Genomic DNA, 25,682 nt, shown 5'->3' on the forward strand with positions numbered 1-25,682 from the left:
CTGCTCTTTTCTAGCATTTGGCTCAGAGACTGTGTTCCTGGGAGGATTTAAAAGTGTCTCATGGGTTTAGTCCGGGGGGAGGAGAGGGAGATCAGGGGGATCAGGTCTTTGTTGTAATAACATAACAGGGTTTTCTCAGCATGGTGGAGTCTAGAGCAGTGGTTCTCAAACTACTGTACTGGTGACCCCTTTCACACAGCAAGCCTCTGAGTGCGACCCCCCTTGTACATTAAAATCACTTGTTTATATTTTTAACACCATTATACATGCTGGAAGCAAAGCGGGGTTTGCGGTTTAGGCTGACAGCTCATGATCCCACATGTAATAACCTCGCAACCCCCTGAGGGGTCCTGACCCCCAGTTTGAGAACCCCTGGTCTAGAGTGTCTGTCTGCAGGGAAAGAGCCTGGGGGGAATTGGAGTGTGAAAGGGACTAATGCTAATTTAGAAAGCTCCCCAATTGCCCTTCTCACCCTGACAGGCTGCAGAATAACAACCCTGTTTTGTTCCAGATCATCCCATTGTCCTAGGGGACAGGGAAGGGAAATGGCTATGGTGGATCCAGCTCAGTTAGGGGATTTTGGGGGGAGCTGGTGGGGAGGGTTGCTGTAGAGGTGGAGGGGCAGGAAACAAACAGGGTGAGGCAGGGAGATGGACAGGGTGTGTTAAACCTGCTGGGACATGCTCAGCTTAGGACCTGATTTATTAACAGGCCCATTGGCGGGGTGAACATTCCCCCATTTCTGAAACAGGAAACAACCCCCTGGACAGGGCTGGGAAAACAGACCAGAGTGCTGGAGCCTGAACCCACTAGGCAGAGACTGCTGAGAAATACAAAGGAAGGTGCTGGGATTCCTGTCCCTGTTCCCTGCGCAGAACTCTGCTTCCCACGTCAGCCTGTGCCTAGTAGATGGGTTATAAATGAGAAGACCCCGCACTTCCCCATCTGCTGGGAGGTACAAGGGGCTCTCGCCTTCTCTCTGTTCCCTGGAGCCTCCTGGCCACTCTGAGCAGGGTGGAGGTGGGATTCTGCTCCACTGGCCCTCCCAGAGCTGTCCTATTTTTGGGCTTCTTTCCCCATGAATAGTGGGATTGTGGCTGGGGCACCAGGCACTGAGTGGGGAGTACCTGTTGTTTCAGATGCCGGTGACCTTCGAGGAGGTGGCTGTGTATTTCACCGAGGGGCAGGGGGCTCTGCTGGACCCTGGTCAGAGAGCCCTCTACAGGGACGTCATGCAGGAGAATTATGAGACTGTGACCTCGCTGGGTAAGGATTCCTGTCCCCTCAGCTATTGAAGCCCTGGGGCCTGCATTTCTGCACCTGGTCAGGTTCTTCCCTGGTCACTTAGATTAGAGGGAAATGGGTCACATAGTCCACAGCTCCAGGGTTAGAGAACCATTCTCCTCCAAACCCCCTCCAATGGGATAAGGGAGTCATGGAGCTAATGGACATGCTAATTCATCTCCATCCCTCCAGCTGTCATGGGGGCAGAAGCAGAGTATTATCCTCTCTGCATTAATGCTCACTTCAAACAGGTTCTCTGTGTACCTTCCTTCATGGGACTAGCTCCATGTGTGGGGAGGGCTCTGAGGTTTAAACAGAGGCAGGGGGTTAAAGTCAGAGCTGCATGTGCCTCAGCAAGTCCCCCAGAGCACACAGCCCCTGAAAACTCCCAGTGAGGGTGTGACAACTCCCCTCCCCTCCAGACATCGCCTGATTCCAAGGGGGTTCAGTGACCATGTTCCCATCTGTTCAGATCCCACAACCCCCCAGCAAATAATGGGGTCAAGTTAAACTCGAGATGTGCCCTTTGTGACAAATACTCCACCAATCCTCTGTGCACTCTGCTCATGCCTGATTTCACCCCCTGAGCAGGACTCCCCATTCCCAAACCTGACCTAGTCGCCCGGCTGGAAGCAGGGGAAGAGCCATGGGTCCCGGATCTCCAAGCCTCTGAGGAAAGGAAGGTCCCAAGAGACACCCACACAGGTGAGGAGCCAGTGATACTGACACAGAAACTGGCAAATGAAGGAAAAAGCTGAAAATCTCCAAAATGTGCTATGAGCCCCCTCAGTTCTGCCTCATCTCACTCAGGTCAGGTTGTGGTCAGCATGGCAGATATCGCTCATGGCTTCCCACCCACCCTGTTAGCTGTCAGGAGTTTTCTCCCTGACTTCACTTCCCTGTGAATGTTTGGATGGGATGTGGAGGCAGAATCCAATTTCTCAGTCTCCCCAACAGTTATTGTGTTGTTTTCCCTCTTTGCTATTCCCCTTTCTGTCCTTTCGACCAGCCCAGGCAATGACTCCTGCCTGGATCCTCTCCCCCAGCAGGTGACAAGACAAAGAGTGAGAACGAGGAGGAGACTCCACACCAGGAAGGACCTGAGCAAGTGGAAATACAGGGGACCATTTTGAGATCTGACAGTAATTTTTCCCAGTGCTTGGAACAGAGAACAGCCTGGAGTAATTGGCGCAGGTCAGAGAGGAAGTTGGGAAACAACCCAAGGGAGAAAGTGGATGAATCTATTGAATGTGGGAGAGGAGGCAATGGTCCCAAGGAAACCACAGCCCAGCAGACAAATCACACAAAAAAGAGATCCTATAAATGCTTGGACTGTGGGAAAAGCTTCAGTTGGCTGTCTGGCTTTATAAAGCATGGGAGAATTCACACAGGAGAGAAACCCTATGAATGCTTGAAGTGTAGGAAAACTTTTAGTCAGCACTCAGGCCTTGCTAGCCATGGAAGAATCCACACGGGAGAGCGACCCTATAAATGCCTTGAGTGTGGGAAAAGCTTCAGTCAGCTCTCAGGCCTTATTTGCCACAGGAGAATCCACACGGGAGAGAGGCCATATAAATGCTTTGATTGTGGGAAAAGCTTCAGTGCACCATCAGCCCTTATTGTACATCAGAGAATCCACACTGGAGAGAGACCTTATAAATGCTTGGACTGTGGGAAAAGTTTCAGTCAGAGTTCTGGTCTTACTAGCCATGGGAAAATCCACACAGGAGACCGACCATATAAATGCCTTGAGTGTGGGAAAAGTTTCAGTGCACCATCAGCCCTTATTATACATCAGAAAACACACATCGGGGAGGAATCTTTAAAATGCTTGGACTGTGGGAAAAGTTTCAGTCAGAGCTCTGGCCTTATTAGCCATGAAAGAATCCACACAGGAGAGAAACCCTTTACATGTTTGAACTGTGGGAAAAGTTTCAGTGAGAGCTCAAGCCTTATTAAGCATGGGAGAATCCACACGGGAGAGAAACCTTATAAATGCTTGGACTGTGGGAAAAGTTTCAGTCAGAGCTCTGGCCTTATTAGCCATGGGAAAATCCACACAGGAGAGGGACCATATAAATGCCTTGAGTGTGGGAAAAGTTTCAGTGCACCATCAACCCTTATTATACATCAGAGAACCCACACGGGGGAGAAACCTTATAAATGCTTGGACTGTGGGAAAAGTTTTAGTCGGACCTCAGGCCTTATTAGCCATGAAAGAATCCACACAGGAGAGAAACCCTTTAAATGTTTGGACTGTGGGAACAGTTTCAGCCAGCGCTCAAGCCTTATTAAACATGGGAGAATCCACACGGGAGAGAAACCCTTTAAATGCTTGGACTGTGGGAACAGTTTCAGACAGCGCGCAAGCCTTATTATGCATGGGAGAATCCACACGGGAGAGAAACCCTTTACATGCTTGGACTGTGGGAAAAGTTTCAGTCAGCGCTCAGTCCTTATTGACCATGGGAGAATACACACAGGAGAGAGACCCTATAAATGCTTGGACTGTGGGACAAGTTTCAGTCAGCGCTCAAGCCTTATTAAGCATGGGAGAATCCACACGAGGGAAACCCCATAAATGCTTGGATGAAGGGAAAAGCTTCAGTCCCAGCTCATAACTTCATAAACATCTGAGAATCCACATGGGACAGAATCTGTAAATGATTTGACTGTGGAAAAAGTTTCATTTGAAGATCAAACCTTGCTTGACATCAGACAGTCCACACAAGAGGGAGAACCCATAAATGCTTGGATTGTGGGAAAAGCTTCAATAACTGCAGGAAAAGATTCAGTGTGAGCTTACACATTATTCCCCATCAGATAATTCACAGAAGAAAGAGCTTGAATTGGGGGAAGCTTCATTTGGTGCTCACAGGGCATCAAGCATCAGCAAATCCACACAGGGAAGAGCCTCTCAGATGTCCTTAGCACGAAAAATGCTTAGTTGGAGCTAACACCACATTGGACAGCAGAGACTCCTCCACAAAGGAGAGAAATTCTCTCAGTGCCCTGACTAGGGCTGGCCTTAGTAAAAACTCCATTTCCCAATTCCCACACACAGCAGTGGCATTTGGCTCTCAAGTTTCCAACTGCCCGTCTCTAGGGGCAGGTTCCAGCAGCAGCTGATCAGTGACCTTCTGGCTTTGCCTGGTCTAAGCAAACCCCAGGCAGAGGAGGAGAAGTCCCTATCAGCCTCTCCTCCCTGCTGCAGCCCTGGCTGCTGAACTGATGGGCCTTCCTGCCTCCTGGTAACCTGCTGGCGGAAGGGAGAGAGAAACTGCTTGTGACACTACACCCCATATTCTTCACAGTACTATTACTATGATATTATGGCATAATTATGATGCATTTTGTACAAGAGGGGTCATGTAAGATGTCATTGGAAAAGTTCTGATTTGCTGAATATGAATATCCTATTTGTATGCATGTATCATTTTGGTATCTGAAGTTATGAATCATGACTATGGCCTTGTCTACACTGGCACTTTACAGCGCTGAAACTTTCTCACTCAGGAGTGTAAAAAACTCGCCCTTGAGCAATGCAAGTTTCAGCGCTCTAAAGTGCCAGTGTAGTGGCACTAGGGCTGGGAGCCATGCTCCCAGTGCTGTTAGCTGCCCTTCGTGGGGGTGGGTTTTTTAGAGTGCTGGAAGAGCCGCAGCAGTTGTTAGTGTAGACAAAGCCTTTGTATCTTTATTTCAAATGTAGTTACACCTGGGTGACACCCACTAGGCAAGATGCTTCCAGTCTAGACAGCTGGTTGGGAAGGGCCTATATTGGGTAATGAGCCATCGGGGGAAACAATGGGCTATAGGAGAATCTCATCCCCCCCCCTGAGTACGCTCCAGACAGCCTATGAGTAATGGGTGCTATGACTCAGCAAGGTATGCAAGGGCATGTGACCAGACCACATGACACTGATCTCTGTTTTGGGTACCTATGTTTTTCCACAAACTGGTCTGGGAACCAAGGTTGAAAGAAAGGGTTTCTGCCATATGGAACAGCTATGTAAGGGAGTGACGACATTGGTGGTTGTTCACTCTCCCACTGCTGAACACCTGCTGAAAGAAGCTCCAAAAGAAAATGACTTGGAACGGGTAGGGAGCCCAAGCTGCAAAGCAAGTGCAGCTTGTGTCTTCAGCATCTGCAAGCCTGCTTGTATCATCAGTCAGGATGAAAAATTGTTAATTCATATCCAATCTTTCTAGTCTTTTAGGCTTAGTTTGTGGTTTTGTTTGTTTACTAGATAATCTGCTTTGAGCTGTTTGATATCACTTATAATCACTTCACTTCGATTTTTCTGTCGTTAATAATCTTGTTTTATGTTTTAATCTGAAACAGTTTGCTTCTGAGTAAAGTGTCTGGGGAAAATCTGCAGCCAGAACCTGGGAAAGGAGGATAAGGGAACAGATGGACACACACATGCACAGAATTTTTCTGATTATCATCTCCCTGACCCTCCCCCCAGTCACTAGGTCAGTCTGTGCAGTCAGGTGATAATGGTGATGTCACCAGTCCTTGATGTGGTCTTTCAAGGGGGTCTCTACTACCCCCAATTGGCTTTTTTCAGTTGGCCCCTAGGATCTAATTGGACCTAGCAGTCTGCATCAGTTCCTTTGGGCTGTGTCTATAGAGTCAGCCCAAGATAGAGAGGACTCCATTGTTTCTGCCCATGCCTATCCACCCTCTCTGTGCTCTCTCCTTTTATAGCTGGTTTTGTCTCCCTTACTGGTTGCAGCTGTGGGAGCCTGCCTCTGTTATTGGCAGTAGAGGCAGCTGTGTGGGGATCTGGTCAGGCTGCTTGCTTGCAGGCAGGAGGGGCTCCCCTCCCCCTAAAAACCTTTGCTCAATATGGGGTTTGTAGATTTCCCTTTACAAGCAGACAGGAGTGAAAGTGCATCATTTTTCAGGCCTGCTCTAAAATGCTGTCTCTGAATAACCAGCCGCTTTCTGTGCTCACATATTGGACACAGCTGCCCAGACCCCCATCTCCCTCCAGTTCTGCTTGCATTCCCTAGACCGGCTTCTCCACTAGGGATCCCCTGTTTCTAATCAGGTCCCTGTGGAGGAAGGGATGAGGAAACAGAGACACAAATCTCTCTCCCTCACCCATAATCTGTCAGTCCCGGCTCCTTTTCTGGTGGGGAACTAAAGTAAAACTGGCCCATCAGGGCTGTGAGCAGGAAATCTCCTCCCTCCCCCAGCAGCTCCCCCAGGGCAATGACCCAAAGCCTCCCCACCAGCATACAGAAGCTGAATGTCCATGTGATAGTGGTTGGAATGAGCTGGGATCTCAGTCTGGGCCATAGTGGGGCAGATGACCCCATCTCACACAACCACACCCAGCAAGGCCCACACTGATTTTCTCCCTTTTTGTCAGCCCCAGCAGAGAGACCAGGGACTCATTGGCCCACAAAGACCAAGCTCCTGTCCCCCGGGTGAGGGCTGGGGCCCGAGGGCAGCGGTGAGGGGATCTTGCACTAGGGGTCCTGCACTGCACAGGGTGTGGGATAAACAGAGAGCTCTAGGGGTGCCTGGTTCAGTGCTGCATGTGCTGGCCAAGAAGGCAGCAGTCACGCCTGTTCTTAGCCTGGCAGCTACTGCTTCTGTTTCCCTGCACGGTCTCCCCAGCTCTCATGGACTCCTGGCTCTTTGCAGATGGCAGCAGGTGTGCGGGGAGCTGGCCCAGGGGCTCCTGCGCTGTACAGGGGATGGGCTAACCAGAGAACTCCAGGCCCCAAGGCTCTCAGTCTTGTCCAGTCTGGCTGCAGGAGGAGATCTGGGGACAGACAGAGGGGGCCTGGGTGACACTGGGGAGCAGCCACGTGGGACCAGAAATGGAACTCCAGCTGCGGTGAGAATGGAGCACTTGCCAGGGATGTGGCTAGTTACAGGGGCTGCCGTATAGCTGGTACAATGATGCAGCTATTTAATGCATTGCACTGAGGAATTCATACATTCTTGCAGTTGGATGGTGTGAGCTGAAATTATTTATCTGCTCCTGTTTTGCTGGATAATGCATGGCTGGAGATTTCTAGCCATGAGTCACACTCCTTCATTCTGCGGCTGTTTCATGTGGCTGGGCACTGCATCCAAGAGTCTATTGCGGCAGGGTGGCTTTGAGCTCAGATTCAACAGTGAATCTGGGGAGTGGCCTTCTGGAACCAGAACAGGAACTGCAACTGCAATGGGAAAGGCCTGCTGAGCCGAGATGCTGCTGGGGAAGCAGCGGGTTACTTCATGAGCAACCAGATACAATATTGTTACAGATCCTGACTCATACTGTGATGAGATACATTGTCATGATTATGAAAGGCAAACTGGTTACACGGTTGTAAATTTCCTTCTAACCAGTCAGTCTTCCTGCTGTCAGCTCTGGTGGATGGGCTCAGGCAGAGGATCTCACTGCTGCTGGGTTGGTTTTTTTGCTGGTGAACATATTGCCTGAGAACTGTAGTCATCAGTCAGACACACGCAGTTACTTTTGGCCAACAGAAGTGCCCACCAGGAGCTTTGAGGAGGAGGCTGGCGAGATGAGTCCCTCAGTCCATGTGACTTGCAGCTGACTGTCCAATGAGACAATTCCCAGACTGCTGAGCGGAACGGGGGGATGGGGGAGGGGGGATGCTATCCAATGACAAGAACAAAACACATGGGCTCGGGTACAGTGAAACGAGCCAGAAGCCATGAGTACAAATCATCTCACTTCTACTGAGTGCTCCCATCTCTTATGGCTGACCATGACTTCATATCCCCAGCCCTAGAACGCAATCTAGTATTGGACACCTTTGCAGCCCATTGTGCTAATAAATTAACAGAGAAGTTACACAAGGTCAAAATGGGGACTAGAACTAGGGTCTCTAGTGTGGAAGCCCCAGGTATTAGCTACTCATCCCCACCGGCTTTAGTCTCAAAGTGTCAAATATCTGTTGGCTCTCCTGTTGCGAACCGTTATGGCACACCAGGGGTACCAGAATAGGGTGGGGAGGGGGCCATGGCCCCGTCACTTTTAAAAGTGGGAGGGTTATGTCCGCCCTCTTTTTAGTGGCCATAAGGGTGAGGAACAGTGGGAGGGGCAGAGAGTGAGCAGGGGATGGGGCCTCATGGGGGAAGGGGCAGGCAAGGGTGGGGCCTCGTGGGGAAGGGGCATTGCAAGAGTGGGAGCTTGAGGGGAAGGGATGGCACAGGGGCTGCAGGAAAGGAGCAGTGCAGGGGGCGGGGTGATGGTTCAGGTGCTGGTGTCCCCCCCTCCCCCACTTTTAAGGAGCTTCCCTCACACACACACACCACCACCACCACAGTGAAGCCAGCAATAGGAACCCAGAGTCCTGATCATAAATGTTCTACTGATGACTAGCAAATACTTGTGTAACCCACTGGAAAAGCATGTGTCCTGTCCCTGCTGGTGGCTGTCCACACACAGCACAGCAATTATTCCCAGAGCTGAAGTGGTGGGGTGTGTGTTGGGGATCTGAAGAGACATGATTCAAATCCTGTAGCAGATCCAGAGGGAGGGGAACTTTGTAGTTCAGTGTGTTTTGTATTAGTTTCTATTTTGCTTTTTTAAAAAAAGCATTGTTGTTAATGGTTTATTTTAGGGCTGTTGATTATTCACAGTAAACTCATGCAATTAACTACAGAAAATAATCATGATTAATCACACTGAAACAATAGAATACCAATTGAAATTTATTAAATATTTTGGATGGTTTTTCTACATTTTCAAATATATTGATTTCAATTACAACACAGAATACAAAGTGTACAGTGCTCAGTTTATATTATTTTTATTACAAATATTTGCACTGTAAAAATGATAAAATAAATTGTATTTTTCAATTCCCTCATTACAAGTACTGTAGTGCAATCTCTTTATCATGAGTGTTGCACTTACCAATGTAGATTTTTTTTTGGTTACATAACTGCACTCAAAAATAAAACAATATAAAACTTTAGAGCCTACACGTCCACTCAGTCCTACTTCTTGTTCAGCCAATCGTTAAGACAAACACATTTGTTTACATTTACAGCAGCTAGTCCAAGCCAGCCCCTTGCTGCTGCAGCCTCACTGCTATTGGTAGTGTGCTAGCTTCAGCAGTGTCCGCATGTTTACATGTACCCAAGAATCACACCTCCCAGCTGCTGTTGAGACGTACCCTCAATTGAATTGGGATATTCTTAATGTAAGGAGGGTCTGGATGAGCTCTCCCCAACACCTACTGATGAGCTGGGGAAGAGGACTTTGGCTTTGTTTGCTTAGGCACATCCACCCTGCCTAGGTGCTCAGCATGATGGGGCTGATTTTCCCAAATGGTCACTTTTGGCTGGTGTTGGATCACAAGTCACTTTGTTATTGGGGGCTGGGGTACTAAAGGGTTGTTATCCTTGTTGTGTGAATCAAGGGAAGCAGAACTGTGCTTGGCATACCCTGATTGAGGGACTCATCTTCAACTAACTGCACTCGGTAGGCAGGGGACATGGGTGCCGAAACCCACTGGAGTCATGAGAGTATGGTGATATACTTGTGCCTGCTGGTGTGGGCCCCAGACACAATTTGATCCTTACTGTGTAATGACAGAGTGGATTAAGACTCAACTGGGAGTCTTGTTACAAACCAACAGAGCTGAAATCACTGATAATCAGGGCTCAGCATTAGGCCTATTGCGGGACAGTGTCTCTGGTACAATAGACTGCTCTGTCTGTGCTAGCAATGAGGCTTCCCACCTAACGGCTGAAATCACTGAGAGCTGTGCTAAGTGGTAGGACCTCAAGATATCCCAGAGAGTGTGGGATGGTGACCAAGTGGCTGGTGAAGGGATGAGTGGAGTGGTGAGTCGCTGGCCAGGCAGACTGTGCCACAGCAAATGCCTGGACAGCTCTGAGTGAGCAAGCCGCACCCCCCACCACCACCACCACCACCACCACCATGCCAGGGGGAGAGGTGAACTCTGCAGATGCATCTCTGAACTCTGGGTCTTCACTGTGAGTGGGGTGGGGGGAGAAGGGAGGGGCACGTTAAAGGAACTTTTGGTTGCTGGCCTTAAGACCCTGAGGCAAAAGGACACTGCCCAGTGACCTGTGAGGTGGGTGTATGCACTGAAACCACAATAGGTGGGAACTAAACCCCATTGGGTTATTTCAGTGACAATGTGTGTGCAGAGGAGCCTTGGCTTAGCTGTGTCTTGCTGTACATCTAGCCACCGGCCTGGGACCAGCCGGGCTACATGGGTTATGTAGAACCATGGAACCACGGGCTACATGGAACCATGGGTTAAGGTCAGAGGCACCTGGTTTGTGCTAGTGACAAGGCATGAAAATGTCAGCAACACATTAATCCAGAGCAACTCTTGAGCTGAAGGGTGATATTATGGTAAATCTCCTAAGCTTTATGACATCGCAGTCTAAAGGTTGCAGCCCATCCAAAACACCATCTAAGAGCTGGAAAGAAGATTTTAGGTTTAATCTTTGTAAAACTCCATAGACCAAAGGAAAAATAACAATCCTACCCCCACCCTGCCCCATTCCAGCTACCCCAGGCTCCTCCAATCATTCTCCTTGGGCCTATACTGAGCTCCTAATCACTGTGTGGACTGGTTCTGCTTGGGGAGATATACAAGCCAGGGATTCTAGTTTGGGATTTTTCTGACTCTGGGGAGAGGAGTGTCAGGAGAAGGGACAATGGGGATTGTTCAGCACACAAACCTGCATATGCTGAAGTCCACAATGAGCAGCAATCTACTCCTCTGCACAGGCTCTTTGCTGCTGGAATGCCCAGAAAATGTTTCCCAACAACTCATTTACTGCTATAGGTCTAGATTCTGACTCAGGTTGTACCATTGCTCCTTTGACCTCAGCAGTTAGCCAGTGTTTGGGGCCATGCTAGGTTCTTCCACTGGGTGGAGAAATTGATTATAGGAGTCAGGTATTTATCTTTGATGCAATCTTTATTATTTACAAAGAATGTCCACACATTCCTGTGCCCTGAACACGGTAGAAACAAACAACTGCAGGCAGTTTCCTTACTCAAAAATCCACATCTGCTGTTCCAAGGAACCCTGTGCTTGAAGCAAGCTCTGTATCTTAGTTTCCTGCCAGGATCACATTCACGACTGCTTCTCTTGGCTCTCTGCCTCACACACACCAAGCTGCCAGCCAATCCCTCTGACCCCATGTTTTCAGCTAGCTCCAGGGAAACCCCTCATAGGCCGGGACTACACTTAAACATAGATCAACCTAGTGACATCACTCAGGGCTATGAAAAATTTTGTACCCTGAGTGCCACAGCTAGATTGACCTAATCCCCAGTGTAGACAACAGAATTCTTCCATTGACCTGGCTACCACCTTTCAGAAAGGAGGATTAACTAGAGCCATGGAAAAAACACTTCTGTCAGTGTAGGAAGCATCTACACTACGGCACTTCAGCGACACAGCTGTAGCTCTTCTGTAGTAGCGACTGTAGTGTAGACATACCCTTATTCTTCCTGAGGCCTGGTCTATACCTAAAACTTAGGTCGGCCTAGCTATATCACTCAGAGCTGTGAAAACTTTCACACCCTGTGTGATGTAGTTAGGTCAATCTAACCTTGGATGTAGATGCAGAAAGGTCAATGGAAGAATTCTTTGTTGCCCTAACTACTGCCTCTCCCAGAGATGGATTAACTGCATCAATGGAAAAACCCCTTCTGTCGATGTAGGAAGTGTCTACACTAGTCACTCATTTCTACTGGATATTGGGATGAATGCACACTCTCCAGTCCCTGGGTCTCCCTCTCCCAGGCTCCCTGCTGGTGCAGAGCCTACATTTTCTCCCCCAAACCCCAGTTAATTAATTCTGTGTCCCTGCCACCCCCACATCTGCCTGTACCCAGCCCAGCTATTAATTCTGCTCCCCAACCCAACATCACTTCTGTCCACAGCCCCTCCACCAATTGTAACCCTGCAAACCCCATACCTGCCTCTCAGGGCCCCTCTGCTCCTCCTGCAGCTCCAGGGGTTCTGCACCCCCTCCCATCCCTGGTGCTACAGGGGCAGGGGTGCAGTTGGGGCAGGGGGGCTTGAGCACCCACCGGCACCAGGAGAAGTTGGTGCCTATGGTTGGGTAGACTGGAGTCTTCCAGGTCATAGGAGCTAGGATTATTTGGCTAGAGAAGCCCATTTTTTCATTCTCAGTGGGCTGTTCCCATCATGTCTCAGTGACACTGTCTAACCCAGGATCCCCAGAGTCCTCCTGGATCATAGAGAACAGTGGCAAACAGGCTGCACAATCCCTGGGGCAATGAAATTTGCTTCTCTGCCTCGCTCACTGAATGCTCTCTATGGTTTGACAGTCCAGAGGCTGCACAGAGGTGAGACCTGATGCAACCTCCTGCATGATAGAAAGTCCACAGGAGGGGATCATAAAGACTACACTTTCTGAGGGTAGAGAGGCTGATTTCAGGGTCCCCAGTGAGATGTTCCTCTCCCTCCCCCTCCACCCCGTGTCTCAGGGACACAGTTTGAGCCAGGATCCTGCCTCCAGTATCCGGAGCCAGGGTCGGATTCTCTTCCCAGGTACAGAGGCCAGTGGGAAAGCGAAGATCGGGGCCTCGTCACCAGCATCGATAAATGTCACCTGCCCCCGCTCACAGTCCAGACAAACCTGGATCCTGCTGGGGACCCGGCTCAGGGGCAGGAGGATCACAGTGGAGGTGAGAGCCTGAAACTGACCCCTGCAGCACTGCACAGCCCAGATCCCCCCCCACCCCCCCTCATGGTTACGGCTGATCCATCTCTTCCTCCTCACAGACTCTCTGGCTACCCCCACAACCCAGTATCCCCCAACCCCCACCTCCCAGCAATGTCTCCCCGAGGTGAATCCCTCACAGCCCAGCACACAGGGCTGTGTCAAATCTCTCAGGGGTGTCAGGCAGATCCTGCTGTGTGTGTCTGCCCATCTCACACTTTTCCAATCCTCAGACAGGATGAGGATGGGATGAGCCGTGTCTGGATCCAGAGTCACATTCACTGGGGGAAAGAGAGAATCAGAGCGTTAAGGGCAGATCTCATGCCTGGGGGAACCTGGAACCATTTTTCACGCTTCCCAGCACCCCTGTTCTTCTGGCTGGGATAGTCCTGGATCCCAGGGAGCTGCCTCTGTCCCGGGCACCTGAGACGCAACAGGGATGTATGTCACTGCGGTTCCTCCGTCTGTGTCATGGGACCCACTTCATTAGTTTCTCCTTCATTGCAGAGGCTTCAGCTCAGCTCCTCCTGTTATTGACCTCATAGTCCTCCAGCAGCTGTCCCAGAATGCCCCATTCCCTGTGACACTGACAGATCTGGTCACAGTTGTAAACTCTACTGCCCAAGGGTCACAGAGACTGGAAGCCACCACCCCTTTCAAAACCTCTCACGTGTTTTTGAAATGCCTTTCCTGATTGCCCTCCTTGGCAAGGACAACAAGGGAGAGGGAGGAAACGCAACAGGAGCCAGGACCTGTTGAAGACACCACCAGTAGTCTAGTCAGTCTGCCAGACAAGCATGGATGGGCTCAAGGTATGGGAAGGTACCTTGGGAAAGTGTGACCATGCATTTTTCCTTACAATGTTTAAATTTAAAGATGGTGCCTGGCCCATCCCCAAGATAACAAGCCACAGGTACTGACTTTTCATTGTTTTATTCATACAAGAAGTAGAGGTACAACAAGCAGAGGTAGAAATGACACGTGCTTTTTATTCCCCTGCTAGGTTAAGCATAGGGGAAGGGGGGCACTTTATGTACATAGGGATGTCCTGAGACATCTTGATTAAACTTTTATGGGGATGCTCTGAAATCCTCTCCCAAAAGCTTCTAGGGAGGGCTGCCTTATTTCTTCCTCCATGGTAGGACACTTTGCCACGTCAGTCCATGATGAGTTCAGCTGGCACCATTGCAGTAAACAGGCTAGTGGCATACAGGCCCAGGCAGCTTCAGGACTTCAGTAGGAGCTATGCTTTCTGTTCCTTTGTTACCCTCAGGAGTGAGAGATCAGCTAAAACCACCACCACCTGTGGAACGTCGTGCCAGTCTTCAGTGGCATTGCCTTGCACTTGTTCCCATGGAACAGGGACTGAAATGTTATTGCTTTGTGCAACCAAAATTCCTCCTCCCCCCATCTCCTCACTCACCACTCGTGGGGCCATACGCACCATGACTGGGGCTGGAGTGCGGTGCAGTGTGGAGGCACTCCACAGCTGTAGTGTCAATAAACTTTTCTTCTTAAAAGCGTTTCTGGGAATAAGGGATGGGAGTTTTGAGCCTTGTCTCTCCCTTTCCATTGTGACTGTAAATCCAATGACATGTCTGTGTTTAATCAGCAGTTCTGCCGTTGCAGCCTTAAGGGGTGCTGTGGCAGGGCCAGGCAACCCCGCCTTAGCCCAGAAGGAGTTAAGCCCCAGGGACTAGAGGGAGGGGCCAGGCAACCCCGCCTTAACCCGGAAGGAGTTAAGCCCCAGGGACTGACAGCGGAAGTCCCGCCTCCCTGGGTGGACTGGGCATGCTCCAAGTGCTATAGGAGTATAAAGGGAGGGAGACCGGCTCAGTCTGGGGTGGAGCCCGTAGGCGCAGGACCTGCCGGGGAAGGTCCTGCGGCAGACCAGCCACAGCCGGTGGCTACGCCGGGAAGAGACGCCGTCCACGGCCCGCCGGCGCCCCGGTGCTTAGAGGAGACCCAGGGGACGACCGAACTCGCCGAGCACCAAGTACCCGTCGACTCCTGGGAGACCCCAGCAGAGACTCTGGTAGGAAGGGACCCCGGGAGGGTGACAGAGTGGTACACCCCCCCCCCCCCGGGGAATCTCAGCGTGTTTCGGTAGGAACCCCCCCGCTACCCTCCACCCGAGGGTCGCTCTTGGGACTCTGGCCGCTAGGCCACGCTACCCTCCACCCGAGGGTCGCTCTTGGGACTCTGGCCGCTAGGCCACGCTACCCTCCACCCGAGGGTCGCTCTTGGGACTCTGGCCGCTAGGCCACGCTACCCTCCACCCGAGGGTCGCTCTTGGGACTCTGGCCGCTAGGCCACGCTACCCTCCACCCGAGGGTCGCTCTTGGGACTCTGGCCGCTAGGCCACGCTACCCTCCACCCGAGGGTCGCTCTTGGGACTCTGGCCGCTAGGCCACGCTACCCTCCACCCGAGGGTCGCTCTTGGGACTCTGGCCGCTAGGCCACGCTACCCTCCACCCGAGGGTCGCTCTTGGGACTCTGGCCGCGAGGCCACGCTACCCTCCACCCGAGGGTCGCTCTTGGGGACTCTGGCCGCTAGGCCACGCTACCCTCCACCCGAGGGTCGCTCTTGGGGACTCTGGCCGCTAGGCCACGCTACCCTCCTCCCGCGGGTTGCTTTTGGGGACTCTGGCCTATAGGCCCTACCGCCGGGTAGCCACGGGCTGGGTTCCAGACTCTTGCCGTTAGGCTGCGTCCCCTTGAGGCAAAGGGGACGTCATAGACTTTGGCCACTAGGCTATACAGCCCTGGATTAAAGGGCTAGTTGACAGACGGTGGCGGATAGTCCACGCCGCCCGCAACCTTAGGGGCGTGGACCGTCACACTTGGTGGAGAATGCGGGCATGGCCCCGGACCTGCTAAGAGGTCCAATACTCGGAGTCTAGACGACGGAACCCCTCCTGCCGTCTAAGATGGATGCCGAGAAACTTGTAAAGTGGTTGCTGGAGAACCAGCAAGAACAGGTGGCCCAACAGCGACAAAAACAGGCACACCTGCTGCAACAGATGGCCAGCCAGCAGCAGCTACAGACGACCCAGCACCAGGAACGACAGCAGCAACTCCTTCGGGAGTTGGCCACCCAATACCAAGGACAACAAGAGCGCCTGGTCCAACAAATAGCTACGGTAATGGGACCGCCAGGAGTTCCCGCCCCCAACACCACAGGCGCGGGGCTTGTGGACCACCTGGGGGGACTAACGGTCCGCCTCACAAAGATGGGACCAGGCGACGACCCGGAAGCATTCCTGGTGACATTCGAGCGGGTCGCCACCGCTGCTCGGTGGCCCCCAGAACACTGGGCCACGATGTTGGCCCCCTATTTAACGGGACTGGCGCAGATGGCCTACCGTATCCTGGATTCCCGAGAGGCCTTGGACTACCCCCGGGTGAAAGCGGCCATCTTAGACCAGACCGGCATTAACCCCGAGACGTACCGCCAGCGCCTCCGTAAAGAACGGTACCCTCCTGGAGCTCGGCCTCGGGCCGTGGCCCAACGGGTACGGGACCTCTGTTGGAGATGGTTGGAGCCTGAGGGCTTGACCGGGCCACACGTAGCGGAAAGGGTGGCCCTCGAACAGTTCACCCAGATCCTCCCAGAAGGAGGGAAAGCATGGGTACAGCGTCACCGACCGGCCACCCTGTCCGCGGCGGTGGGCCTGAGGGAGGATTACTTAGCAGCTGAGGAAGCCCAGACTCACCCCCGTAGGTCCGGAAACCTGAACCGGGGAGAAGGCCCAGACAGAGGAAGCCCTCGGGGAGCGGGGGCTCGGGAACCTGCCCCCCCTATCCGACCCGCACCTACTAACCTCCACAATCCCGGACCCAGGCGGGAAGTCCCTCGGAGGCCGAGTCGAAGACAACGGCCACCCCAAGGGGGACGAAGCCCAACAAGGGACGGCAACGGACCCGCGGAGGGCCGGAACCGCTGCTGGGAGTGCGGACAAGAGGGACATTTTCAGCGGGAATGTCCTTTTATGGATTGTAACTATGGACAAGTATGGGTTGCCGGTCATAGAGCCCGGAAAAGGGGCCCAGGGAAATTGGTGGTTCTGGTGCGGGTCGAGGGGATCCACACGAGGGCTCTCGTAGACTCAGGATGTAGTCAGACCCTCGTACGGGAGGGGCTGGTCCCGAACCTTAGACTGGCAGGGGATAAGATACACTTACAGTGTGTACATGGGGACATTCGCCCTTATCCCATCGCCTGGGTGAGGATCGGGATAGGGCAGCGGGAGGAAGTCCTCCACGTGGGCATAGCCCCCAGATTGGCCTACCCCGTCGTGCTGGGACGGGATTGGCCCGAGTTTAGGGAGGTCCTCCAACAGTATCAACTGTCAGCTCCGCAAATCGAAGGAGCTACGTCTCCAGGAAAGGAACTCCTCGGACACATGCCAGAGACAGACCCCGGGGAGGGGACGTCTACAGCGGGACAGACACCCGCCGAAGCCCAACATCAACCCATGGAAGAGACTCAGAGGGAGTTGGAACGAGATATTGACTTTGTGAGGGAGCAGAGAGAGGACCCAACGCTGAGTCGGGCTTGGGAGCAGGCCATTGTCCCCGGAGCGGGAGAGGACGTACCTCCAAGACTTCCGCAGGGGCCACGGTTCGAGGTCCAACAGGACCGCCTATATCGGGTGGTGCAGGAGCCACATACGCCTGAGGTCCTCCGACAGCTATTGGTTCCCCAGAGGTTGCGACGAGGACTACTACACTTGGCACATGCCAACCCATGGGCTGGACATCTGGGGCGGGAGAAGACCCTTCAGAGGGTGGCCCGCCATTTCTTTTGGCCCGGCATTCACCAAGAAGTCCGAGAATATTGCGCATCCTGCCCAGAATGCCAACGGGCGGGACCAAAAGGTGTACCCCGAGCCCCGTTAATACCCATGCCGGTGGTCGGCGTACCCTTTGACCGTATCGGAATGGATTTAGTGGGACCCTTAGAAAGAAGCAAGACAGGGAATCGATTTATTTTAGTAATCGTGGACTACGCAACCCGGTATCCCGAGGCTGTTCCCCTCCGAGCGGCCACGGCACCGGTGATTGCCACCGAACTCGTGAAGGTCTTCGCTAGGGTCGGGATACCCGCGGAGATCCTGACTGATCAGGGTACTAACGTATCCTCGAAATTGATAGCAGAATTGTGCCGCCTCCTGAATATACGGATGCTCCGAACGTCAGTTTACCATCCCCAGACAGACGGGCTGGTAGAGCGTTTTAATGGGACCCTGAAGTCCATGCTGCGGAAGTTCATAGAGGAAGACCCCAGCCATTGGGATACATGGCCAGCCCTGCTGTTCGCCATAAGAGAAGTACCCCAAGCGTCAACTGGGTTCTCGCCCTTCGAACTTCTGTACGGCAGGCAGCCCCGAGGGATCCTGGACCTCTTAAGGGAAGACTGGGAGACTCAGGAGACTCGCGTGCTCGGAACCACCCAGTATGTGCTACGTCTGCGATAACGGCTCCAAACCTTGGGGGTTTTTGCCCGGGAGCATCTGCAACAGGCCCAAGAGACGCAGGTTCGACTATATAACAGAGGGGCTAAGGCACGTAGCTTTAACCCCAGGGACCGAGTGTTACTCTTGCTACCCTCGGCGGAATCAAAGCTCCTGGCCAAGTGGCAGGGACCATACGAGGTGATCCGACAGGTCGGACCCGTAGATTATGAAGTCCGGTTACCGGGACGACGGAAGGACACCCGGACTTACCATGTGAATCTCTTAAAGGCCTGAAAGGTTAGGGAATCCTTGTTCATCACCTTCTCGCCCCCAGACCCAGAATTGGGACCCCTAGCAGGGGAACCCTTAGACCACAAGCCAGCGACACTAGGGGCCGGCCTTACCCAGGCACAGCGAGACCAAATATCGCAACTGGTAAAGGACTTCCCCGATGTGCTATCAACCCACCCGGGACAAACCAACCTGACGAGCCACCATATCGCAACGACGCCGGGCCAGAAGGTGAGAGATAACCATCGTCCCATACCATGGAAGATGTGGGCCACAGTGCGACAAGAGTTGGACACAATGCTTGAAATGGGTGTAGTCGAGGAGTCGAAGAGTGAATGGCGTAGCCCCATTGTTCTGGTCCCGAAGCCCGACGGGACCACTCGATTCTGTATCAATTTCCGGAAGGTTAATGCCATCTCTAGGTTTGACGCATACCCAATGCCCCGGGTAGAAGAACTCCTAGAACGACTCGGGGGAGCGAGGTATTTGTCGACCCTAGATTTAACCAAAGGATACTGGCAAATCCCCCTTACGCCCAATTCCCGAGAGAAAACGGCCTTCCCAACACCCTTCGGCCTCTTCCACTTTGTAACCATGCCATTCGGGTTACACGGCGCTGCAGCAACGTTTCAGCGGCTGATGAATAAGCTCTTGTTGCCTCACGATCAATACGCAGCAGCATATATAGATGACATCGTGATCTACAGTCGCAGCTGGAAAGACCACCTTCGCCACCTCAGGGGAGTCCTCCAGGCCCTCCGAGAAGCTGGGCTCACGGCCAATCCGGCGAAATGCCATCTCGGCCAGGAAGAGGTGACCTACCTTGGGTATGTCGTAGGGGGAGGGAAGTTGCGCCCCCAAATCAATAAAGTACAAGCCCTTATGGACACAGCTACGCCCATGACGAAACAGGTACGCCAGTTCTTGGGACTAGCCGGGTACTATCGTCGCTTTGTACCGGACTTTGCGTCCATAGCTGCACCCCTATCGGACCTGACAAAAAACTCCCAGCCACAACAGGTACAATGGTCCGACCTGTGTGACGAGGCCTTCAGGACGCTGAAAGACCGACTCATGCAGGAGCCGGTCTTGCGACACCCCGATTTTTCAAAGGAGTTCATTCTCCAAACAGATGCGTCAGAGGTAGGCTTAGGGGCGGTCCTCTCCCAGGAATGGGAGGGGGAGGAACACCCAGTCCTATATCTAAGCCAAAAACTACTCCCCCGCGAGAAACACTACGCGACAATCGAGAAAGAGGCCCCGGCGGCGAAATGGGCCATTGATGCCCTGCGCTATTACTTACTGGGGAATACCTTCAAATTGATCACCGACCACGCACCCCTCAGATGGATACACAGCATGAAGGATGCGAACCCCCGAATTATGCGCTGGTACCTGTCCCTCCAACCGTACGACTTCAGCGTGTTTCATCGTCCGGGTAAGGCGCATGCTAACGCGGATTTCTTTTCTAGACAGGGAAAGGAGGGTGGAGAGACGGACCAGCCCCGGGGACGGTCCTTCTTAAGGGGGAGGGTGTGTGGCGGGGCCAGGCAACCCCGCCTTAGCCCAGAAGGAGTTAAGCCCCAGGGACTAGAGGGAGGGGCCAGGCAACCCCGCCGTAACCCGGAAGGAGTTAAGCCCCAGGGACTGACAGCGGAAGTCCCGCCTCCCTGGGCGGACTGGGCATGCTCCAAGTGCTATAGGAGTATAAAGGGAGGGAGACCGGCTCAGTCTGGGGTGGAGCCCGTAGGCGCAGGACCTGCCGGGGAAGCTCCTGCGGCGGACCAGCCAGAGCCGGTGGCTACGCAGGGAAGAGACGTGCTTAGAGGAGACCCAGGGGACAACCGAACTCGCCGAGCACCAAGTACCCGTCGACTCCTGGGAGACCCCAGCGGAGACTCTGGTAGGAAGGGACCCCGGGAGGGTGACAGAGTGGTACCTCCCCTCCCCCCGCCGGGGAATCTCAGCGTGTTTCGCTCGGAACCCCCCCGCTGAGTTGGTAAAAAAGCCTCACGCTACCCTCCACCCGAGGGTCGCTTTTGGGACTCTGGCCGCTAGGCCACGCTACCCTCCACCCGAGGGTCGCTTTTGGGACTCTGGCCGCTAGGCCACGCTACCCTCCACCCGAGGGTCGCTTTTGGGACTCTGGCCGCTAGGCCACGCTACCCTCCACCCGAGGGTCGCTTTTGGGACTCTGGCCGCTAGGCCACGCTACCCTCCACCCGAGGGTCGCTTTTGGGACTCTGGCCGCTAGGCCACGCTACCCTCCACCCGAGGGTCGCTTTTGGGACTCTGGCCGCTAGGCCACGCTACCCTCCACCCGAGGGTCGCTTTTGGGACTCTGGCCGCTAGGCCACGCTACCCTCCACCCGAGGGTCGCTTTTGGGACTCTGGCCGCTAGGCCACGCTACCCTCCACCCGAGGGTCGCTTTTGGGACTCTGGCCGCTAGGCCACGCTACCCTCCACCCGAGGGTCGCTTTTGGGACTCTGGCCGCTAGGCCACGCTACCCTCCACCCGAGGGTCGCTTTTGGGACTCTGGCCGCTAGGCCACGCTACCCTCCACCCGAGGGTCGCTTTTGGGACTCTGGCCGCTAGGCCACGCTACCCTCCACCCGAGGGTCGCTTTTGGGACTCTGGCCGCTAGGCCACGCTACCCTCCACCCGAGGGTCGCTTTTGGGACTCTGGCCGCTAGGCCACGCTACCCTCCACCCGAGGGTCGCTTTTGGGACTCTGGCCGCTAGGCCACGCTACCCTCCACCCGAGGGTCGCTTTTGGGACTCTGGCCGCTAGGCCACGCTACCCTCCACCCGAGGGTCGCTTTTGGGACTCTGGCCGCTAGGCCACGCTACCCTCCACCCGAGGGTCGCTTTTGGGACTCTGGCCGCTAGGCCACGCTACCCTCCACCCGAGGGTCGCTTTTGGGACTCTGGCCGCTAGGCCACGCTACCCTCCACCCGAGGGTCGCTTTTGGGACTCTGGCCGCTAGGCCACGCTACCCTCCACCCGAGGGTCGCTTTTGGGACTCTGGCCGCTAGGCCACGCTACCCTCCACCCGAGGGTCGCTTTTGGGACTCTGGCCGCTAGGCCACGCTACCCTCCTCCCGAGGGTCGCTTTTGGGACTCCGGCCGCTAGGCCACGCTACCCTCCTCCCGAGGGTTGCTTTTGGGGCCGCTAGGCCACGCTACCCTCGTCGCGAGGGTTGCTTTTGGGGCCGCTAGGCCACGCTACCCTCCTCCCGAGGGTCGCTTTTGGTGACTCCGGCCGCTAGGCCACGCTACCCTCCTCCCGAGGGTCGCTTTTGGGACTCCGGCCGCTAGGCCACGCTACCCTCCTCCCGAGGGTTGCTTTTGGGGCCGCTAGGCCACGCTACCCTCCTCCCGAGGGTTGCTTTTGGGGCCGCTAGGCCACGCTACCCTCCTCCTGAGGGTTGCTTTTGGTGACTCTGGCCTATAGGCCCTACCCCCCGGTAGCCACGGGCTGGGTTCCAGACTCTTGCCATTAGGCTGCGTCCCCTTGAGGCAAAGGGGACGTCATAGACTTTGGCCACTAGGCTATACAGCCCTGGATTAAAGGGCTAGTTGACAGACGGTGGCGGATAGTCCACGCCGCCCGCAACCTTAGGGGCGTGGACCGTCACAGGTGCCCTCTCTACACCCACAGAATGCCTGACATTGATGAGGAGAAAGCAGAGGACTAGGAAGGGCATAGTCAGCAAGGTCCTGCAAGCCAGTGCTGCACGGGCCTGTGAGCAAAAGGCCCGGAGGGCCAATATGACTAAGACTAGGGAGAAGTAAAGAGAGGAGAGGAGAGAGAAGTCCTATCAGGACAAAGAGAGGGAGATGCACCAGGACATCATAGATCTTCTCAAGCAGCAAACCCAAATGCTGCAGACACCGGTTGACCTACAGGTCCAAAAATCCCAGACTCTCCACCCTTTGCAGTCCTTGGAGAACTCCCTTCTAGCAGCTCCCTACATCCCCAATGTTCCATGTGGCATCTCAGGCCACATCCTAACCCCTACCACTCCATGCTGGGGGACAGCAAGGAAAACCACAGCTTCACATACACTGACCTGTGCAAAGCATGGTTTGCCCATGTGTAGCCACAACAGCCTGCATTTGTCTGCTGAAATGGACAGAAATATTTGCTGCCTTTCCAATTTTAAAGTTCCACTCTGTTAATTGATGTTAAAGCTTTGTTTACATTGCCTGCACTTTTTTGCACATTGTTTTTCTGCACTGCTTTTTGCCACTTAATTTTATTCTCCAAACATAGAAATGTATTATCTTTATTAGTTCACAATATATATATTGCAGAATGCATAGAGGTACTAGGAATTGTGTAGCAATACCCAATTGATGTGGTCTCTTTTGTAGAAATTGTTTCCATTTCATTAAATAACTGAATATTAACCAGTCCTGATTAAGAATAACTCTATAATCCAGTGGTTGGTGTAGTCATCGGAGAGGTGAGAGACCCCTATACGGATCCCTTCACCTCCCCAGACAGAGGGGAGAATTGAACCAGGTTTTCTTACATACCAGGTGTGCAACCTAACCCCTGGCTGAAAGGTGATAGTTCTCCTCCCACTTTGTGGGGAGTTAGGCATCCTCAGAGAACACCTCCTGGATCAGGCAGCAGATGCAGAGGAGCACCCATCTTCCCTCAATTTGAGGATCGGCTTGGAGCTTCAGCACGAGATAAGCGTCTGAGCAGCTAGAGCTAGGCAGCAGGGCACCTGCTCTTAGGCATCAAAGGAACTTTTACAGCAGTAACGTAGGAGCCCAGGCAGTTTTGTGGATCGCAGAGGAATCAAAAAGTCCCCTGGTGTGGGTGGGACGAGCGAGGCCATGATCATGTTTAAGTGTCTTTAATGCCAACACAGGACACTGTGGTAGATGGGGAGGGGGAGGGTTCCCTGCTGGGCTATGAGGGTCTTCCCCTCCCTGTAGCCTTGGTGACTAGGTGGGCCCGACTTCAGGGCTGCACAGGCCTGTTAAAAATCCCCATTTCCTTCCCACCTCTGCCCAGCCTCATCCCGGGAATTGGTAACCCCCTGGCCACCCTGCCCACCCCCCCCACACCCTTGCTCACCCCTCTTCTGATGTTATTTACACTCTTTGCATTTCAGTGATGGCTTCACCCAACAAGGATATTTCTTGTCTCTCTGTCCCCTGTGTAATGAGTTCCAAGTTCTCCACATCAGCTGTACAAATGCTGCACTTTCCCAGAGCTGTATCTCCCACACTCTCCTCCACCTGGCTCTATCTCATGTCACTGCAGGGATCACGCAGTCATCTCCTGCTCTGTTTCATTCTCTGCCTTTTGGATGGTGACTCTGATATTTGCCCATCAGTGTTTGTGCCAATGATTATTTATCATTCCCATGGTTCAAAAAACACTAAAATCTCATGGCAAAGGGCTGGGGAAAGGAAAAAAATAGAAGAAATGACTATTCTCACCCATGGTCATTTGTCTCAAGAAGACCATAATAAATATCAGCTATAGCCTGTCAAACAAAACTAATATCCACTTATGTGACGAAATGGCCTTCAGGAAAGAGAGAGAAACCCATGTTACATGGGGAAGGGTATGAAGTTCATATAAAATTTAATCCCAGAGCATGTTACATCTGATGACTCTAAATCAAAATAGATTTTCACATCATGTTCTCTTCTAAGCCACCACTCAGCAATCCCTCACTATTAGGTCATGTTATTTACAAAAGTTTTAGCATCATTGTAATGAAAAAAAAAAATCCCACCAAAAAAATAAACAAAACCTTTCCATGGGCAAATAAGCAAGTTTGGCAAATAAAAGCCCAGAAGCCACTTCTGTTGATGGACACCGGGATTTAAACTCAGACTGGTCACACTGCATTGGGGATTAATTTAAATCCCCCCTCTGGGTTAGTGACACATTCATCTCCAGTTTTAACTCTAATTTAGAATCAGAGAAATCCAAGTGTGATTCCTAAGCATGGAAAGCTGAGGACACTGGGGAATGTGACCCTTTGGGAGGTGAAGGGGTAGCACTGAGAGAAAATAGCTTCTGTCTGAGCCATAGAGTTTAATGCTGCTGGGGAAAAAGGGGAATCACAATGCCACTGGGGGAAGAATGGAATCCCTTTGACTCACCCCATCGCCTTCAAGTATCACAGATTCTGAAACAACACATTTATGTAGCCCTGCTCCTGCTCTGTGTTATATTTAAACATCTTGGAAATAGAAGAAAGAGTACAAAAAGTAATGATCTTCAGTACAATTCAGATCAATGTGAGAATAACTGGAAATGAGTCACTCTGTCCTGAAAGAGCATACTTAATCTTAAGAGCGACTCAATCACTCTGCTAATGAGGCAACAATATACAGGAGATGCTCAGGGATGATCTAGGATAGAGAAAGTGCTGGAGATTCGGTCAGGATCAGAGGGAAACATGCCAGCTAACCCTCACCACTTTTCAGTCTAGACAAACCTTTGGAGGCTAAAGCTGAGGTGGTCCTGGCCCATGCGTCCCTTTGGAAATCATATAAGAACGGCCATAATGGATCAGACCAAAGGTCCATCTAGCCCAGTATCCTGTCTTCCAACAGTGGCCAATGCCAGGTGCCCCAGAGGGAATGAACAGAACAGGTAAACATCAAGTGATCCATCCCCTGTCGCCCATTCCCAGCTTCTGGCAAACAGGCTAGGGACACCATCCCTGCGCATCCTGGCTAATAGCCATTGATGGACCTGTCCTCCATGAATTCATCTAGTTCTTTTTTGAACCCTGTTATAGTCTTGGCCTTCACAACATCCACTGGCAAAGAGTTCCACAGGCTGACTGTGCTTTGTGTGAAGAAATACTTCCTTTTGTTTGTTTTAAACCTACTGCCTATTAATTTCATTTGTTGACCCCTAGTTCTTGTGTCCCTCT

The 25,682-nt window shown here is 52.8% G+C and overlaps 1 protein-coding gene and 1 pseudogene across 1 annotated transcript in view; one reads left to right on the forward strand and one right to left on the reverse strand.

Moving 5' to 3' along the window:
* Window positions 1-1,139: 1,139 nt before the first annotated feature.
* Window positions 1,140-14,967, forward strand: LOC135887547 (zinc finger protein 251-like; annotated as a pseudogene).
* A 4,398-nt stretch (window positions 14,968-19,365) lies between these two features.
* The window catches only part of LOC135887549 (zinc finger protein 436-like), a 48,355-nt gene continuing 42,038 nt past the window's right edge, over window positions 19,366-25,682 (reverse strand). Inside the window, exons 7-8 of the mRNA XM_065415275.1 lie at window positions 20,155-20,245; window positions 19,366-19,581 (exon numbers count right to left, since the gene is read on the reverse strand). Coding sequence (XP_065271347.1) covers window positions 19,366-19,581; window positions 20,155-20,245 — 307 coding nt within the window. The remainder of the gene's footprint in view (window positions 19,582-20,154; window positions 20,246-25,682) is intronic.

Source organism: Emys orbicularis, chromosome 13 (genome assembly GCF_028017835.1).
Source record: "Emys orbicularis isolate rEmyOrb1 chromosome 13, rEmyOrb1.hap1, whole genome shotgun sequence".
Classification (NCBI taxonomy): domain Eukaryota; kingdom Metazoa; phylum Chordata; order Testudines; family Emydidae; genus Emys; species Emys orbicularis.